Below are 21,269 nucleotides of genomic sequence, written 5' to 3' on the forward strand. Positions count from 1 at the left end.
TTCAGATATGATTGATTGTTGGTTGCTTAAAATCCAGACGCATTAGGATTTGATATTTCATTGTTAAATAACTTCAGTAAATCATATACAACAATGCTTATCAAGTCAATATATGTAAAATCTCTAACTTCATCTACATTGTAGTTTAAAAAATCCTCATAAATTAACATCATATATTTACAACTGAGTATGAGATAAAAGAGTCTAACAAAAATGTCAGGTAACTGTTCACTCGTCATATCTATACATCCATATAAATAACCTATCCTAGTTGATACCAGAGTGTTAGGAAGGATTCAGTTTCTTTCTCCCCCTTCCTTGACCTTTGACAGGACTACTTTTAGTTGGACTGTTTTCAGTGGCCTTTCTTTTAGTTGGACTGTTTTCAGTGGCCTTTCTTTTCTTTGGACTTCGTCTTTTCTTCTTTGGACTTTTTCTCATGTTCTTCATTGTAAAGGTAATACACTTAAATGGATTAAACAACATTTATAATACATTAATTATTTTACATTTCAAATTTTCAGGTAATTTTAATACCTTGTTTTAAACTTAATTGTGAACAACAGAAAACCACTGGATAGAAATCTTTCATATTGCACATCTCTGTAACTTCATTTCCCATTCAGTCAGACTTTCATATCCAGCAATCTCTAAAAGCCTTTGAAATCAAGCAAAGATGTAACCCTACAGGAGGGACCATAATTAATTCAAACAATGTAATCAGTATATTTTTCAATACCGATCTGTTCCATGAATAAGGCCTTTAGTTTTTTCGTTTGATTTGTTTTACATTGTCATTTTGGGGCCTTTCATAGCAGACTATGTGGTGTGGGCTTTGCTCATTGTTGAAGGGCCTACAGTGACCTATAGTTGTTAATTTCTGTGTCATTTTGGTCTCTTTTGGAGAGTTGTCTCATTGGCTATCATACCACATGTTCTTTTATATAAATATGCATTTTCTGTTTATCAATCTTGACAACTAAATAGTTAACTCGAAGATTTGAGTTTGCAATGAATCTAAACTTTGCATTTGCTAAGAGAAGACAACTAACAAAATCAAGCTAAATTCATCCTGATCATAAAATACTTTCATCAAGGTCAAAAGTATAAAATATTTAAATCTTTTCTAAAACTCATTCTTAAGACATTTTGTAAATATAATTCATGTCTTAATCAAATTTTTCCATATTTTAACTATATTCTCATGAATGGGAATTAGAAAAGAACTCACAAATCATTTTGATTTCTTATATTTAAATATAATCTGCATATTTCCATTTAAGAATAGTTTAGGATACACTCCAGTTAGTATCAATTCTAAATTAATCTTCTAACCTTATCATCTAAGAACTCTTTCAGCTTTTCCATAGAACATTTTATCTCTGCCTCAGTAATCTTCTGTTTCAATACATCCAACTCTAAGGGCTAAAAACATAATATTAAACATTGTTTATCTTTTTACTTAAAACATTCAACATACACATTAACAATACATATATCACTGAGTAATATTGAATTTTAAATTGAAGATTTAATACAAACCTACGTACAAATAAAACAATTGATTTCACTATAAAATCTCAAGACATAAACTACTGGTAGGTATAACTTACAATTAATTTTATTTTTGAAATATTTTTTTCAGTTAAAAGAACCCTTTATTTTGTGTTGTTTGTGCAGTTTATTTTATAGATAAATAATGTAAAAGGTGTCCAAATCTTAAATTTTACAACTTGTTTAAGTTACTTCTCTATAAAGGACAGCAACTCAATGGATTTCAATTAAAAAATTATAGCAATTCCAATTTTATGCGACTGTCATACAAGTGGAAGTTTAGCTAGCTATAAAACCAGGTTTAATCCACAATTTTCTAAATAAAAAAATGCCAGTACCGAGTCAGGAATATGACAGTTGTTATCTATTCCTTTGATGTCTCTGAGCTTTTGATGTTGCCATTTGATTACCGACTCTGTTTTAAATTTTCTTCAGAGTTTGGTATTTTCCTTATATATCTTTTCAGTAGTGGTCTTTTGTTACTGTATATCAAATTCATATTTCTTTTTTTGATTTGTTCATTTATCAGGCTTTGTTTGACTTGTTTTACATTTTGTTCTGTTTTTCCTTTATAGTTTTGACAACTATTTGAATAAAAAAATAAAGTATGAGACACAATATGACATTACATAGCACGTATTCTACAACATTCAATAAACCATGTCAGCAGTTTAAAAGTTGGGGTTCCAAGCGCCTTAATTCATTTTGTACACGAAGACTTTCAGTGGGGAAACACCAAAAACCATTTAGATATAAACAATTCACCAAAGTTTTATGCTAATTGGTTAAAGTGTTTTAACCTAAGTGAACAACATGTTGACGATGGACACATGGATGAATGTACAATGGTAAACCATAACAAATCCTATAAACAGGCATACAAACCAGTTGAACTAACAACAACAAAAATACAGAAAGTGCAAAATACAATTTGATACCATTCAGATTTTAGAGAGTTTTGTTAGAATTCAATTACTGATTTAGCCGAAAGTGTTACTGCCAAAATGAAAGTATATAATGGTACATTATTACCCTGCTGCTGTAAGTGTTGGTATATATATAATAATAACATATTACCTCATACATAAGTATTCTGACTTGTATGTCAGGTTGTTTTCTGATAAATTCCATCAATTTGTCATTTAAACTCTGCTCCCCAGGCTGAAATACAAAGTATTATTATATATAAAAAGTGTATTTATATGAACTTTTAAATCTTAAAACATAAAAACAATTATTATACTGGAGTTAATTATCTGGGTCCTGTGTTTGGTTACTTTAACAGAGTATATGAGCCCATATAACCTGTGAACTATAGTAAAGATCAACATAGCAATTTATTAAATATCAGAACACTCTTATAATTGTTATTCTGGCTTTACAAAAGATTAAAGGGGTTTAAAGTCCCTGCAGGTGCCCCATCTCCTCTTTGATAGTTGGCTGAGGGGATATGAAAAACATAGAGGGAATATGAGCTCAAATGTGAATAATATAGAATTGCATAAAGTGAATTCATTTATTTTCGTGGATACCAATTTTCATGGATTAAGGAAAACTTACATATTCATGGATATTTAATTTCATGGTTTTGCCCAAGTCTGCATTGAAGCCTTTAGAAAATTTACGTTTTGTTTAACATTTAATTTTGTTGTTCATCTGTCAAATCCATGAAATCCACAAAAACTGGTATCCAACAAATAATAATGAATCCACAGTATTGACACTGTCCTCCACATTATTATTAAATATAATGGAAGATAGTTATTTAAAAGACCATACTGTTGATGCTACTTCATAATAAAATGATTTAAATTTTCTATAAATATCTTTCTTTTAATATTTTGATTTATTATTATTTGTAGGGTACTAGTTTTTGTGGATTTTGCAGGTCTAGGTGGATTACAAATTTAAATAGTCAAAAAATATCAATACACTCTAGGAGTGCAGACTTTAGAAATTTTGTCTAAACTACAAATTTAAGTATCCACAAAGATACAACTTTCTCTCAAACCAAGAAAATTGGTACCCATGAAAATAAACAAATCAACAGCATACATGAAAATAAATGAACAGTGGCGGATCCAGGGGGAGGTTTCCGGGGGTTGGACCCCCTTTTTTTTTTGGACGGTCAATGCATTTGAATGGGGACATAGAGTTGGAAACCCCCCCCCCTTGTCCTGGGTTGGGAACCCCCTTTTTTTAAATGGCTGGATCCGCCCCTGAATGAATCAACAGCATACAGATTAATTAGTAATCATCTTTAATGTAAACTAGTATCCCAAAAAAATGAATAGGAATTAAATCCATTTATATTTTAAATTTTTTAAAGCTACCATATAGCTTGTTATTTTTCGCAGTGTTGGAACAAAATCTCCAAAATAAATTCCACCAATATGAAAGTGCACATGCACATAGGTATTGAAAAAGTTTGAATCTGCCAAAATAAAAACTGTCAAAATATTTCGTTTACCTTTTTCAATGACAATGGTGAAATTTTAGACCCACAAAAATAACCCGCTATACAGTATGTTTTTATCTATATTAAAATACCTCTAGAGGTTGAGTTTCTTCTTCTGTACAAATCATTATACTCTCCTCTACTAAATCACTGAAATATTTATAAAACATTTGATAGTTCTTTCCAGATATTAATTGCCATCCTAAAATTTCAAATGCTTATTTCAAAATATGAAAAATTGATTACTATCAGAGAATAAACTGTCATTGCCACTTATATAATATGAGGCAGGTGATACTTGTAAAAGGGAACGAAGTCTGTATCAATAATTTGTTTTTTAATTCTAACATTTTAATGTTCAAAAAGAAATGGAAATACCATAACGTTTCCGATGTTGGTCCTGTTGTTAGGAATACTCAAAGTCTCACCACAAACGAAACTGGACGAAAGAAAGATTTCTGAGCAAATACAGGAAAATATAAAAGTTAGCAAAAAAACGATTTTGAGTTCATTAGTACATTGGAAATTATATGTATATTTTATTGTTTTTAGAAGAATCAAGAACGTGTACAAAGTTTTAAGTTGATTGGAATTTAACTCGATCAAAAACTATCTTGACCAAAAACTTTAACCTTAAGTGGGACAGACAGACAATCCGAGGAATAGACGGTTGCACAGACCAAAAAAACAATGCACCCTCTACTATTGTATGTGATGCATAAAAATGAAGAATGAGTCTCCCTTTAGCATATCAGGTTAAAACAGGACAGAATTAGAAAACAGCAAAATCGACACCATCATTCAAACTTAATCTGTGAATTATGGTAATAAGCTTTGTGTACAAGTTTCAAAACATTTGATGAAGGCAAACTAAAGTTATAGAACAGAAACTAATTTTGGGATGTATGTAAGGATGGAGAGACAAACAAAGGTAAAACTTAATGTCCCTTCAACTCCGTCAGGGGCATGAAAATTGGTAATAAAACCAGAGAATGACAGAAATTGATAGCAATATAGATTAGAACAATATAATTTGTTCTGGTAATATCATATATATACCTGTTCTGTGATTCCTGGCTGTCATTCAAACTGTCTTCTAATTCATCCTCGTCGTCATCATCATCATTATCATCTACATTATTATCAGTGTCAGCCTTTCTAATATCTGTATTTTCATCAACCTCATCTTCAAATTCACTGTCTGTTTCATCTAATTATTACAATAAAACTTTATAAATTGGACCTACATAATAATTATTTTGATATTTCTAATCCAACTATTGTAGGTTATCCCTATATAATCTGCAAGGGGAACTTTGAATAATTTGATTTTTAGAGAGAAAAATTGTGTCGTATAAATATAAATTTTCAATAGATTTATGATGTATTTGTGGTATATATCCTTTTTTGTAGCATTATACCTATAATAATGTGTTTGGTGGTAGATATTTTTTTACAGTATTCTTACATTAGTGCGTTTTACGGTAGATGTTTAACAGTAGACCTGGGTTGCGTTCAATATCTTAGCGGCTGCATAGATTTATGACTATTGAACTTCTAGCTAGCCTATAGCTTCTACATAGATATTGATAGCAGCTAGGTCAAAATCTATGTAGCACTACGTAGCCACTACGATATTGAAAGCAACCCTGGTATATGGGAGAAAACTCTTACACATGTATTAAAGTCATTTGTGCGTTTAAACATAGCAGTAATTTAAACAGTGATCAATCATATTCATGTTGTTTACATTTAAACAGTATACTAACATTGATGTGTTTTGTGGTAGATATCCTTTAGTTAAACAGTATATTTACATTGACGTGTTTTGTAGTAGATACTAGTTAAACAGTATACTTACATTGATGTGTTTTGTGGTAGATATCCTTTAGTTAAACAGTATACTTACATTGATGTGTTTTGTGGTAGATATCCTTAGTTAAACAGTATACTTACATTGACATGTTTTATAGTAGATATCCTTTAGTTAAGCAGTATACTTACATTGACGTGTTTTGTGGTAGATATCCTTAGTTAAACAGTATACTTAAATTGACGTGTTTTGTAGTAGATACTAGTTAAGCAGTATACTTACATTGACGTGTTTTATGGTAGATATCCTTAGTTAAGCAGTATACTTACATTAACATGTTTTATAGTAGATATCCTTAGTTAAGCAGTAGACTTACATTGACGTGTTTTGTAGTAGATATCCTTTAGTTAAACAGTATACTTACATTGATGTGTTTTGTGGTAGATATCCTTTAGTTAAGCAGTATACTTACATTGATGTGTTTTATGGTAGATATCCTTAGTTAAGCAGTATACTTACATTAACATGTTTTATAGTAGATATCCTTAGTTAAGCAGTATACTTACATTGACGTGTTTTGTGGTAGATATCCTTAGTTAAACAGTATACTTACATTGACGTGTTTTGTGGTAGATATCCTTAGTTAAACAGTATACTTACATTGACGTGTTTTGTGGTAGATATCCTTAGTTAAACAGTATACTTACATTGACATGTTTTGTAGTAGATACTAGTTAAGCAGTATACTTACATTGATGTGTTTTGTGGTAAATATCCTTAGTTAAACAATATACTTACATTGACGTGTTTTGTAGTAGATACTAGTTAAGCAGTCTACTTACATTGATGTGTTTTGTGGTTGATATCCTTAGTTAAACAGTATACTTACATTGATGTGTTTTATGGTAGATATCCTTAGTTAAGCAGTATACTTACATTAACATGTTTTATAGTAGATATCCTTTAGTTAAGCAGTATACTTACATTGACGTGTTTTGTGGTAGATATCCTTTAGTTAAACAGTATACTTACATTGATGCGTTTTGTGGTAGATATCCTTAGTTAAGCACTATACTTACATTGATGCGTTTTATGGTAGATATCCTTAGTTAAGCAGTAGACTTACATTGACGTGTTTTGTGGTAGATATCCTTTAGTTAAGCAGTATACTTACATTGATGTGTTTTGTGGTAGATATCCTTTAGTTAAACAGTATACTTACATTGATGCGTTTTATGGTAGATATCCTTTAGTTAAGCAGTATACTTACATTGATGTGTTTTGTGGTAGATATCCTTCAGTAACTTTATCATTCTCTTCTTGCCCACAGGTTTTACTCCATAGTTTTGTACTTTTTTCTATAACAACATTGATAAACTAATGACTTTCGATTTTTTTTTAAATTCGGAATTCAGTATTTTTGTGATTTCACTTTTAACAAATCAGATATATCAGTATATTTGAAAAATTGCATCTACAATACAATTATTGAGACAATCTGTGATGCCAGTGAAACGTTTGGTGAGAGATTTACAAGTTACAAATCATTATGTTAAAAAAATTTAAATATCAAAATTTTCAAATATAAAAACTTAATTTACATGAACAAATAGATGAAAGAATTAGTTTTTATATTTTAGTACTCTACTATATGCATTTGAGAAATTTTACACTTCAGAAATTTAAAACCAATAAATGTCAAGATAATTAGTAGGATTATACAAGTAAGAGTAGGAATAGCCTACCTTTATATGAGGCGTTGCCATTGCATCATAATTTGGCATAGGAGTAAATGGTGACGGCTCCTTCCATGTTTGTTTAGTTCTCTGTCTTTCTTTACTCATAACTGGAGTCTTGAAAGAGCGCTGAAATTAAATAACATTAGGATTTTCAGAAAACAAAATCATATATTCTTTTGAAATTGAAAGTATATCTTCTTAATCTAATAATTGAATATCACAAATTAAAAATATCTGTATACGGTAATAAAATCAATATAATTGCATAGACACTCACTTTATAGCATGAAAGTGTTCTCGAGTTCATTGTTTTCTTAATCTGGAAACTCTTTATCAGTTACTTTATGCATATATCTATAAATATACATAAACACATATATTTTATGTGTGTTGTCTTTAGCATTAACAATCTAAATAGTTGTTTGGTGCCCTTGGATCAAGCATGCACATGACTAAATGAATTAAAATGGTACCATACGAATAGCAATAGATAAGTACCTGTACTGATGTAGATGTAAATGTGTTCTCATCAATTGCAAAACTTTCATCACAAAAAGTCAGGTTTTCTGTCTCTTCAATCTGATCAACTGGCTCTTCAAAGTCTTTATTCTGATCATGGTTATCTTGATGTTTGTTTCTGTCAAACATGGCAGAACTCTCATTTCCTATTGCATTCGCACTTGGCAGAATTTCCTTTTGCTGTTTTAAAAGATTTCAATAGGATTTTTATATCAAATGAATTTATACAGATATAAGAAATAAAAGGGATTGTACTATGTTGCAATTTTAAATTACAACCCATAAACATACTTCTAGAATTAAAAGGTCTTTCTTTATCATGTTTATTGTTTTGACATATTTTGGAAATACTAAGATATTCCATATGCTAATTATGAAATATAATTTTCCATTGTAAAATGCAAAAAAAGAGCAAAAGACAAACATTTTGTTTAAAATGAACGGAATAGGGCGAAGAACTCTTTTTAAGATTTGCCAATAAACCTGATATTTCAATTTAAAAACCTTTGACTTGATTAAAAACTCAGCCAGAAAATGTGTTAAAAATTCAAAAGTGCTCTGACACAAGTATGTTTTACTGTTCTACATGTTTTATGTACCTGTCACAAACTAGAAATCTGTTATCCAGTTGTTAGTTTCTTTTTATGATTGTTTGATCTTAAATGGATAGTTGTATGAATGGCAATCATATCATATCACCTTATTTCAATTCAGATTCCAAGTTATTATACAGCTGGTTATTCAAACTCTTTTAATTCAGAAATTTTTGTGTGCATTTATTATTGCAATTTTTTTTTATCAAAATATAAAATGCAAGATTAGTGTTGTTGTGTTTTCAAAAATTGTAACTTAAAAATAATGCTATCAAACTCGATATGTTTTACAAAACCTTTCCCATTGCAATTTTAGCAATAATAAAAAAACATCTTCAAAATTTCTAAATTTACAGTGTATTTTTGCATTGAACAACATTTATTATGTTTATAAGATCAACTAATGAAAAAAATAACTTTTCCCTCCATACCTGATTAGTGACGGGCTTACATGGTGTTTTACATGCTATGATTCCATCAAAATCGTCCCCACCACAATCATCAAAATCTTCCCAAACATCGTCACATGACACACCATCTGTTTCTATGGCAACATTCATATCATATTCCAAGGTCACATTAGTATCCTTCCTCTCAATGTCAGATTCTCCACCGGTGATAAGACTCACTTCATCTTCCTTCTCATCATCAGAGGATTTGTGCTTGTCATCTATATCCCCATGGAACTGAGATTTGGTTAAATTCATTTCAAATCCACTATCATTCAAATTATCAGTAGTATAAGTTACTTCTACTGTTGTGGGATGCTGTGCTGAAGAACTGCTATTCAAGTCTTGTTTATTGGGCAAATCTTCATGATTTTTCAATATATCATTAGATTTAACTGGACCAGAAAAAGTAATATCTTGACTTTTCATAAAATTTGACCTAGAACTGAATTTCCATTTCTTCTCTCTTGCTTTACATTTTGGGGATTCCGATTCTTGAGAAGATAATTGGTCAAAATTATCTCCAATAATTGAAATATCATTATCCTCCATGTTGGTTCTAATCTTTTTGGTTAATGGAGATTTCTTTGTCGGTGTTTCCATTTCAGTAGTTTTTCTTTTGGATTTTCTAAAAGAAGGAGACGTTATTGTTTCCAAATCTGAATTTGTAATTGCAGAACTAGTCTCACCTGGATCATTGAGCACCTCCTGGGATAACTTCAGTCTACTATGGCATGTTTTTGTTCTCTGAATAGTCGGAGAAGGACTGGCAAACAAATCACCACCAGAAATATTTAAACTAGAATTTAAACCCTTGTCATTGTCTTTGTAGCTTTGATCATGAGGGAAATAACTATCATTCTCATTGGTCAGGGCAAATATCAACTCATTGTTACTATGGTTACTATCCTCTGGATCAACAACAATTAAACTACCATTACTGTTATCAAAACTATCATGCATAGTTTTATTAACATCTGTACTGTTATCAGGCAGAATGATTTTGTTTCCATATTTTAGGGCAATGTCTTTGTCAGTTGCAGCATTTTTGTTGTTAGTAAGAGATGCTGTTCCACTGTTATCATCATCTTTTTCATTGCTATTTTTTCTTACTTTTTCCTTCAAAATGTTGCTAGTTTTATTTGAACTTTTTGCTTCTTCTGTATCTATTTTCTGACTCTGATGTTTCTGTTCTTGCCTGCTATCTTTTCCTTGAATATTTAAATTAATATTTTTAATAGTATTTTCTCTAGTTTGCCTTGAAAGTCTTGATTTTCGTGGACTTTCTATTAGAGGTAAATCCTCTAGCAAATCTTCAGAGTTCACACAATCATTATGTATGTATTTAGTCACATGACTATTATCAGAGACTGCAGAAAGAGATTTCTTTAGATCTGACTTCTCTGTGATGTTCTGAGAGCTCTGAATAAAAGGGATTTCTGGTGAATATGCCTGATCAATGTCCGCTATTACTGTAGGACTAAATGATCTTTTTTCTGGACTTTTATTTTTAGAATTTTCACATTCCAATTCCAAATTTTTTACCGGATGATTTTTCTCTGGTGATTTCTCAAATGAAGAACTCACATTATATATGTATGTATTTTTTACATTTATAGCTTCTGATTTTCTGGGACTATAATCACAATTTTCCTGCACATATTTCAAAGATGAATTTAATGCTGATTCAGTATCTAAATTTCCAATACTTGTTTTATTCTCATATCTAGTAATCTGATTCAAAAGAGAATGTTTAATTACATCTGACATTTGACTTGACATTACAGGGGATTTCTGTTTTTCACTACTAGAACTCTGGGAGCAGACAAGTTCTTGTTCCATCCCAGAATCCTCTCCTGACTTCCTGTGACCTTGACCATCATCTTCTTCCTCATCATCAGAATCACTCCACAGCTGTTTTAGCAAACTCTCCACAGATGTTTTATTTGGTGAAGCAGACTCTGATTTTATAGGACTATTAGCCTCTGTTGACCGTGGACTGGAATGTAACATTTTCAGAATTTCTTGTAATTCTGTTATCTTAAATCTGTAAATTATATAAAATCATTTTTATCATTATTTCTGCTTTGATAAGACTGTTTTTTTGTAATAAATTTTTATAAGTGAAAAGTTGGGGTACAGGAAGAAAACATATCTCATAAAAAAGCCTGAATATACAAAGTAAAAACTGTACATTAACTTCTATGATCACTTGGTAATCTAAACCCAAAATATCTAAAGATTAACAATTTTCCTACGACCTATCATACTGATACCGTCCAATTTTTTTGTCACTATTCTAATTTTACTTAATTATTTTGTTTCTTCTCTTAGACATAGATATACTGCTTTACATAGAAAAACTCCTATTTCTGCATGAGATTTCACCAATAGAGTCTTGGACAGTTGAAACGCAAGTCTACATAAATATAGTAACCTGATGTATACTGTATAGTATACTGTATACTGTGGATTTATTCTTATTCGTGGTATACCAATTTTCGTAGGTTTCGTGGGTCACAGCGAACCACGAATTTAAGAATTCAACGAAGAATCATCCCGAGAAATGTGTATGGAGTCGGTTGTTTATTTCCGGTTATGTTATGCAGTTTTAGTATAGTGTTGACCAGCGATAAACATTGTAACATAACACATGTTCTTTATTGAAAGGAGATACAAGTATTTTGATTAAATCTATAATAAATATATCGAATATCAGTGATAATTTACTTTTTAAAATTGATTAAAACTGTTTATGGAAAATAACTGCAAGTTGTTAATTACCGTGTCATAGTTTCCATTCTCAATTTTATTTGGTTTACCAGTGATTAAAAATCAATAGGATTAAGTACGGGGATATTGCCCGTAGGTAATATTGTTTATGACAGGAACATTTATTTTCACACCTTATACTTATATCACTGTTTATTATATCGTGATTAGGGAAATGAGCTTTCAATCATAAAGTTTTGAATGCCTTATAGAATTCAGACATGAATTTATAAATTGTAAAACAACAAATAATTAGTTGTCTCTGTCCATTATTGTAATCGAAGTTATCAATGAACACTTTAACCTAGAATGACCAAGCGAGGATTTTGACAATTCACAACTTTTTCAATGAATTCCTTCTTTTTTGTTTTGTTTTATTATTGATCAAACCAAGGAGGTTATATGATCTCCTAAATCAAAAAGAAATCCAAGAATTACGTATCTATTTTTTTTTTTTAATCAGCGATCCACGAATTTAATATAAGTATACCTCGAAACGTCTTTTTTTCTCTATCCACGAAAATTGATACCCACGAAAATAAATGAATCCACAGTACCTTACAACAAAATTATTTTCATTTACCTGTGTACATTATTGTTTTTGGGGGCATTTTGTTCAAGAAATGGTTGTCTTTCTGAAATTGTTTAACATCTCACCCCTTATTTTATTGATTTTCTATTTAAGTTTTGTCATGGAACATTTTTTTTCCTTCAATGTATGTTCACCTGTGTTTATATGTCTTTTGATTAAGTTAAACCATTTTAATTGATATTTTATAGTGTGTCTTTCTATGGTGTGATGTTACACTGTTGTTTTAGGTAAGGGTGATGGTTGGTACCTATCAAAACATTTAAATCAGCTGCATTTGATTGAGCCTGTCGTAAGTCAGGAACCTGATGTTCAGTGGTTGTTGTTTGTTAATGTGGTTCATAAGTTTTTTTCTTTTCTTATACAGATTTCTCCACTGGTTTTCCTGTTACAATGGAGTCATTCAATATTGCAATTCTGTCATTTCAGACTAAAATGCTATTTTAATTTTTGTGATATTTAGAAGAAAAAATTTGGGAGTTCAAATTATTGCGATTATTGTCGCATTAGCATCAATTATAACCTATTGCATACCTATCAGCTAGCTTAACAACATCAGACAAACAGCTCTGTGTCACAGATACATGTCCACCATAGACATATTTCATTATACTGATCACAGCATCACTGGCCATGTCCTCCATGTAAATATGACCACCTTCCTCATACTGTAATTACAATGTATATGTTCAAGTAATTATAAATCAAGACTGATAAATAAAAAGTAAAATCACAAAAATACTGAACTTAGAGGAAGATCAATTGGGAAAGTCCATAATCACATGGCAAAATCAAATAACAAAACGCATCAAAAACGAATGGACAAGAACTGTCATATTCCTGACTTGGTACAGGCATTTTCAAATGTAGAAAATGGTGGATTAAACCTGGTTCTATAGCGCTAACCCTCTCACTTTAATGACAGTCTCATCAATTTCCGATATGTTTACATTGATGCGTTAAATAAACAGACACAATAAATATAATAGCCAAAATATGGGTACATCAGTCATCATCGTTTAACAATTTTAAAAGGAACAATTTAACAGAACACAAAAACATCTACTATCTACGAACACATTTATTGATTTGAGTGTCTGACGTCAGAAAATTTTATACGTCACATAAATTTGTCGTTCAATGTGCGTACAAACAGTTTTAAAATTTTCCTGGGAATGTTAGCATACAGGGTTAAAAAATCAAAAGTATGTAAGAATAAATTTAAGAAATAGACCGAGATTTAAACTAGTCCAAAAGTTATATATAGAATTAATAAGAATCCAAAAATAGTTAATTTCACTACGCGATTGAATGATTTTGACGTTTGTGGTTCAACGTATATTGTAATTCATAATAGAACTATATCATAATGACATATAATAGAACAATATCATACTGACGGGATCTTTTAAAGTACAGAGTCACGTTATAAAACATTGCCTACTCCCAACAAAGCAGTTAAGTTTTTAAGTTGTTTTTTAAGCAATAGTAAAAGAGATTTGACCTAATTCAAGTTTGCTTTCTACCAGAATGTCTTGGTTCTCTTTAAAGTTCTCAAACAATTACTTCTCCACTATATATAGTCTATTGATTATTTACAAATAAAGCACATGTCTACTTAGGTTTTGCAGAAAATGTTTTCTTGAAATATTTATGACCAACGAAATGATTCCATAAGTATTGCAACTAAAACTGCCATGTGTTATCAATAGATACATTTGTAGAAAATTTGGTTACCCCACTTTTACAGTACATACCTTCAGAATGCTCTGACATCTACAGCTAAGTATGACTTTATGACAGAAAACTATATCTCCCCCTATGGTATGGATCTGTACATCAGCATGGCTAGAAATGTTTACTAAGGACAACATAGATTTCTGTAAACCTCCTAACAAGTCTGTATTCTTTATAGGCTGGGTAAAAGACAGGGAATTGTGTTTATCTAATATTATCAAAAATGTTTGTTCTTTGGCTGAACATAAAAAAATAAGTTAGGTAAAACAATACCAGCTTTTTAAGTACACAGGATAAATCACTAAGTTCAATTTTATAGCATAAAATATTTTTTGATATATTGAGCTCAAAAGTAAAAATCTAGAACATTTTTGCATGCTCTCCAATTACTTTTATTTTTTGAAATCGTAATATCCCCAAAAAGACGATGTATATTTGTATATAATGCAAGTAAAATCAGAGACATTGTCATTATATTGATAGTTATTTAACAGTGCAGGAAAAAGTCCTTGATTTACCTGTATATTGATTGGCTGTTCTGGACAGAACCCACTACAATCAAAATCAGGGACAGATAACTGTGAAGAATCAGCTGCTAGCTCTGCCAGTACTACAGCGGTTTGTGTAGATGCCACTAACATTTCCTCTTGGGTATCCCCAGATTCTGATATAGTGTTATTTCTTGATATCTTAAAGAAGATAATTTCAGCATTTAAAGGCAATTTCTAATGCAACACTGTTTGAAACATTTATTTTGATTGGATAATGTTAAGATGCAAGCGCAGGTAACATATGACGGGTTTTGAATATGATTTGACATTGTTTTCGGTCTGACAGTATTATTAGAATGGATATATAACAATATTGTATTTTAAGCTAATGAAAGCATCAATTGGTGATTTGACGCATCGCCAGTTAACTTTCTTTGCAACCTTAAAATCACCAATTGATGCAATTTGAGCTTTTAAAGATACAATATAGTTGTCTTCTAAATGTGCAAATGTATAAACAAAACAAAATCAATTTGTCAGTACATATTTTCCAACACCAGACTTTCACTCCAAGAAATAACCTAAATTTTTTTTATATCTAAGAACTGAACATAGATGTAAAGTGAGAAATATATGTGAACACGTAAACCCATACAGACGCTGGAGGTTTGAAAAAATACCCATCAACTACTTCAGCAAATAGACATCAATTTAATAAATACACTTTTTAAGACTTAAATTTATTTATTTTCTTAAATAACGTTGTTTTTTTTTGCATTTTAGGAATATCATCCCTTGACAATTTCAGTGAAAATTGACCATGAATACTTTTAAAATGTTTAAAAAACCTGAGAATATATTTATTTTGGTTTATTTTCTTAATCTTAAACAAGTTTTTACTATTGCTGGTGGAGTGTTAGTCTTTTCTGGTATTATAAGTTCAGTAGTCAGTGCGTAAAGCTCAACTGGTTGCATGAAATGTATAAAGTGTTATTTTCATTTTCCTAGTAAATGCATGTTATTTTGATGAATTTAGAATTGTTTAGGGTTTTCTTCCCATTTTGATATTTCATTTTTATGTTTACTAATGGTAACAAAAGTTTATTCTTTATTTTTTATTTGGAAAATATCTTATTTCATTATCTTCCCAGCTGATAAAATCATTCACTAACTTACCCTTGAAACTGGTGTTTTTATTGGAGTCTTTGGTCGTAGAAATGAAGTATCCCTGCCTGGAATTTCAGACATTCTTTTGAGCTTTGAACCTGCTTTGACCTTGCTGACCTCTAAAGGAGGGACTAAACAATCAACATAATAAGTTTCTTTTTTCCAATTTTCTTTATTTTCTGACTGTAAACTACATTTGTTCCATACGCTTGGTATCTGGAATTAAAAAATAGTATCTTATATTAAATATTTCAAAGTTGTCTCCCTTTAGTATATGTGCAAATTCCTATAGCAATATAAACTATAAAGGAGGTTTTACCTAATAATGTTTAGGCCTTGAAAAAAAACAATATATTTTAGTGCCTGTTCTAAATAAAGAACTGGCCCAATAACTATGGTCATATCTATATGTTAATGTGATATAAAGGCTCGGTAAATTATTTCAAAGGTATTGTAGACTGTGGCAATATAAATGCTTTTAATTATATGTTGGTTTCAAGATGTCTTTTGGATTGTTGTCTCATTTCTTTTTTTTTATCTTCATCTGAATAAATTCAAATCATAGCGCTGAAAACACAATGTCACTTGGACTTTCTGTGTGAACAATTTTTAATTAGATATGCAAAGACTGAATTCTTCATTTGACATTTGTAATTATTTGTTGTTATTGACAAAACTGGTGACACTTTTTGATTAACAACATATAATAAATAAAAGCCCTTACATAAAAGAATTAGATCAATATGAAGTAACAATTCCACTTAAACTTATCCCTATAAATTTAAAAAGAGTATACATTGTTTGGCCTATTTCTCTAAATCTAACACAAAACATGGACAATGTTACATTGCCCATGTTTTAGTTTCTACCTGTTCTGTCTGTGAAAGATATTTATCTTCTATACCACTCCTGGCAAACTCTGGTGTTAGATCAATGTCACAACATTCCTCTTCCTACATAAAGATACACATTAATGTGGTGTAATACATTAAAACATATATTGTTGTGATAGTAATAGTGTTATAGTCACCAAACAACATAGAATATCCAAAAATAAGTACATTACATTATGCTTGTAACTCCCAAGTGGTTAGATAACCCAACTACAGTTGTTAAGTGCTATACAAATGCACATCAAAACAAAATTAAGTGAACTCTGAATAATTAAAATTTCTCAAGATCTGCCTATTTTTAATAATAATACAAATATCAGAAAAAAATATATATCTTCTATGTTGGCATGAGGTGTAGAAGGAGGTTTGAGATCTCAAAAACATGTTTAAACCCTCCTTCATTTTTGCGCCTGTCTCAAAGTCATGAGCATTTGGCCTTTGCTAGTCGTTTATGGTTTCTTTTATATATTTCGGAGTCAAGTAAGACATCCATTATCACTGAACTAGTAAATATTTTTCGTTAGGGGCCAGCTGAAGCACACCTTTCAATTGGTTGTGGGATTTTCTCGTTGTATTGAAGACCCATTTATCTTTTCCCCCTTTGGTCGGATGTTGTCTGTTTGACACATTCCCATTTGAATACAGATCATTTACACTGAACTAGTACACATCTATTATTTAGAGGCCAGCTGAGGCTCAACTCTGGGTCCAGGATTTTCTCACTGCGTTGAAGACCTATTGGTGGCTTTCTGCTGGTATTTGCTTTTTCATCTGTTGTTATCTCTTTGACATATCCCCCATTTCCATTCTCAACTTTACCACTCATGCTACTATATGCTGAAAATTCAGAAATTATTGTGATGTTTTTATAAATGCAAAATCTAGTTTGCAAAAATTAAAACTCGCAATTACAATTTCCAAAAACCCTTCATCAAAGTTATGTAATTGTATTTATTAAATTTCCACTCTTGCAAGAGGTAAAGGAGTAGCAATAATAAATGTTTTTATTAATTTTTGAATATACAGTATACAACACTAATTTTGAACTTATGTACCTCAGGAACTAACATGTTAGTAACTCTCATTGACAATCTTCTTTTCTTCTCCTCCTTGGTCATAGCTACTAACATAGTCGGATCTCCTGGTCTGTAGAAGATCATTGAAAAAAATAAGTATATTGTTTATAAATTCAAACGAAGTTATGAAATATTCTTCCTAATTATATCATATAAAATTTGAATACTTTTAAATTATAAAATATGAATATGAATATCTATTTAAAAATTTTTTTTGTTTATTGACACATATTTTATATTAAGATATTATTGAGTGCATTGTTTATTGATTTTGACTGCCAAAGGCAAGATGTCAAATCATTTTCAAAGACATATTCCATATTAATTAAATGAATGGGGGTGCAGTTTGGAAGCACAATTTTCACCAAGATCCCATATATGTAAACAGCTTTAATTAAAAATTTGTTGCACTAATATGTGAAATGTGTTTCAAAGACCTCCACATATAACCCCTATACATAGCATTGATATAATTTCTGGAAATTGATTAGGTTATCAAAATGCTTTTCCTGTGATGTCTTTACTGTTATTTTTTCCCCACAATAGGAATATTGCCTTAATTTCATAATTTACAAACTTTCATCTAACAGATTTTTAAATGATATATTTCCTAGTCTTGCAGTTCTTTACTTTTACACCAATTTCTGTACACATAAATACTTTTGAACCTAAAAATGATATATGTACCAACCCTTTCTTTTTCTTGTTTTTCTTTGGTTCAGGTTTGTCCACAGGTTTACTTTCTGATATGGATATAGCCATGGCCATTTGTAAGTCTGCATCAAACTGGCTAAAAATAGAATATGTTAAACTTTAAATAAGAAAACTTAAAAAATTATTGGGATGTTTTTAATGATACCAAAAATGGGACAGTATCAAGTCTGCAATAATAGAAACTAGCAGTCTTTATCTAATTTATCATCTTCCTTCACAAATTTGTTACAATTGCAGTAACAACATTATACAGTTAAGCATTTTCATTTGGCGAAGTATGTATGGTTTAACTTATCTTACATCAAACATAGAGTTTTGAATAATAATAGCTGACAAAAGCCAAAGTTAAGGTGGATCGGGACTATTTGACTGAGTATAATTCCATGCATAAATTACCATGAACATGAAAAGTTTGTGTCGTAAATTCACTATTATTTTTTTAATATTTTGATTGATTAAAAATGTTAAATAATGGTATTTTTTTCACTTAAATGACATTTCAACCAATTTCACCATTTTCCCACCAAAATTTTTGATTTTAGGGCGAAATATTTGTTTTTCCTTATCAGTGACCTATTTTTTTATTTGCTTATTCTTTGATGTGATATTTCAGCTTTTTATAGTAAGGTTTTGGACCAAGTGTCACAGACAGTTTTTTTTATATTCGGATAAAAATATGTCAACACCTTTATTTTCCCTATCATTTCATTGAAAAATGGTCCCTTTCACATACCTGTTTAAAAGTAATATTTTGAGCTTAAGTGGTCTGTGACCCCCTATTTTTTTCCGACCAATTTGATTCACTCTCTGTAAAGATTGAAAAAACAAAAATTATGGCACCCCAATAAATCTATTCTGTAACAATCCTTTCTAATAATAAATATTTTCCTCATTAATCCTATCATATAGAAATTTTACCTTTTAGGCTCTTTTGGAGTTTTTTTAGTTTTAGTTGAAATTGAACTTGATCTTTCTTTACCTTTCAGTTTACTGAAATATACAACATACAATGAGTTATTAATATATCTTAAAATATTAGTTTGTCATCAATTAATCTGTTTATTATTAGTCTACATCAGTCTAATTCTTTAAATTTGATTGCAACATGGAAACAACAATTCATGAAAATACATTTTTTGCTCATCCACAGTTGGTTTTCATGAGACAAAAATCTAGTGCCTCCTGGTACTTCTATTAATATTTATTTCTGAGTGAACTTCGATCAGGAGTTCATTAGTTTTCATAGTTGGCTGTCTCTCATATCTGATTTTTGGTTTATTGTTTTGTACATACATTTTAGGACATTGGTTTTGGTTTTCTTGTTTTTAACTTGTTCTACAATTTTCTGTGTAAGTTCTTGTACAGCTTACTATTGAGTAGGGTTTCACTTATGTTGAAGGTGTATACATGTAGTTGCTTAGGTCTACATCGTTTGGTCTCTAGCAGATAATTGTCTCATTCACAATTATACTTAATCTTCATATTTTTACATTAGGTAGTACACCATAGTTAATATTAACATCTGGTGTCCATATTTATTTTTATAGTAGAAATACATAGGATGAGATTTCAGCAGGATACCAGCTGCTTTCAACATCTGGTGTCCTTATCAATATCCACCTTATAGAGCAATTACCTGAGCGTAGATTTGGGCAGAATACCAGCTGCTATTAACATCTTGTGTTCTTCCTCTTGTTTTTTCATCAGTTTTAACACCTGATCTGTTGATACTTTCAGTTGTTGGCCACATTTCTTTACATGTACTTTCCTGGCCTGTTTAAAAATATTGTTGCCATGAGATAAATGTACAGAATTAATCATGACATCATTCAAAATCCTTTCACTAGGTTTGTTTTAAGTACCTTACAGTTCACATTGATACTTTTTCATAAGGACATTCTCCTTTTTCACCCTTTAGGAAAAAGGTGGTAAAGAAGTAGATCTTCTCCTGGATTTTGAACTTAACATGTATGAAATTTTTTATGGGTATTACCATTTCGCTACTGAATTTGTTTTTTTTGCTGGATTCCCGGCGCCAAAATTTATTTGCACAAGCCATTTGTCATAAATTAAATTTACTTGAAAAATATCATAGACTTAGGACAATTTAGAGTGTGACATATTATATAGGCACCTGTGCATTGCTGCCCTGTTCATTATTTTATTTGGTGGTTGCTGTCTCATGCTTTCCTTGAGTGTGGGAAGTTGGTGTTTTAATTGAGAACCAGATAAAACTAAAGACTTGAAAATTTGTATTTCCCTTATTTTCTGCTAAGCTTATTTAGGATTAAGAACAAATACTGTTCAGCTTGAAGAAATGCTGTGTTCCATGGGATTACCTTGTGAATTAACAGGTCTAGAACAAAGCAGGGTTCATATCTAAATCACATACACATGTTCTTGTCTTGTTATGCATGTAATATTTGTCACTGTACATCACAGATCCATCATTACTTATGTATACTCTACATCTCATTTACTCTTACATTAGACTTACATTTTCAGTTTTACAAGGTTTACCACACATAGGACAATCCAGTACTGCAGTTTTAGCATGTTCTAAAGCTTTTTTCTCTAAATATTTTATATTCTGTTCCTCTTCATCCTACAATTTAAAACATACACAATTTACAAAATACCTAGACTGCTGGAATGTAGAAATGGTAATTCTCTTGTTTCACAATAATTATTTTCTTCAACTTTTC

The 21,269-nt window shown here is 30.4% G+C and overlaps 2 protein-coding genes across 3 annotated transcripts in view; both read right to left on the reverse strand.

Annotated features, from left to right (window-relative positions):
• Positions 1-10,710, reverse strand: LOC143085000 (uncharacterized). 2 transcript variants are annotated; one of them, XM_076261120.1, is made up of 10 exons: positions 9,108-10,710; positions 8,063-8,263; positions 7,571-7,690; positions 7,096-7,183; positions 5,072-5,222; positions 4,105-4,162; positions 2,632-2,715; positions 1,336-1,425; positions 394-465; positions 1-363 (listed from the first exon to the last, which is right to left on the reverse strand). In XM_076261120.1, the coding sequence occupies exons 1-10, from the start codon at positions 10,086-10,088 to the stop codon at positions 286-288; spliced, it is 1,923 nt and encodes a 640-aa protein (XP_076117235.1). In that variant the 5' UTR covers positions 10,089-10,710; the 3' UTR covers positions 1-285. The 2 variants fall into 2 exon arrangements, with proteins under 2 accessions (XP_076117235.1, XP_076117234.1); XM_076261119.1 differs by having other exon boundaries at positions 2-465.
• Positions 10,375-21,269, reverse strand: part of LOC143042956 (structure-specific endonuclease subunit SLX4-like) — a 20,417-nt gene continuing 9,522 nt past the window's right edge. The window contains exons 4-15 of the mRNA XM_076215459.1: positions 21,062-21,169; positions 20,201-20,337; positions 19,483-19,554; positions 18,542-18,640; positions 17,830-17,920; positions 16,751-16,834; positions 15,891-16,097; positions 14,742-14,912; positions 14,244-14,402; positions 13,021-13,154; positions 10,525-11,172; positions 10,375-10,438 (exon numbers count right to left, since the gene is read on the reverse strand). Coding sequence (XP_076071574.1) covers positions 10,375-10,438; positions 10,525-11,172; positions 13,021-13,154; positions 14,244-14,402; positions 14,742-14,912; positions 15,891-16,097; positions 16,751-16,834; positions 17,830-17,920; positions 18,542-18,640; positions 19,483-19,554; positions 20,201-20,337; positions 21,062-21,169 — 1,974 coding nt within the window. The remainder of the gene's footprint in view (positions 10,439-10,524; positions 11,173-13,020; positions 13,155-14,243; positions 14,403-14,741; positions 14,913-15,890; positions 16,098-16,750; positions 16,835-17,829; positions 17,921-18,541; positions 18,641-19,482; positions 19,555-20,200; positions 20,338-21,061; positions 21,170-21,269) is intronic.

This window comes from Mytilus galloprovincialis, chromosome 8 (assembly GCF_965363235.1).
Source record: "Mytilus galloprovincialis chromosome 8, xbMytGall1.hap1.1, whole genome shotgun sequence".
Lineage (NCBI taxonomy): Eukaryota > Metazoa > Mollusca > Bivalvia > Mytilida > Mytilidae > Mytilus > Mytilus galloprovincialis.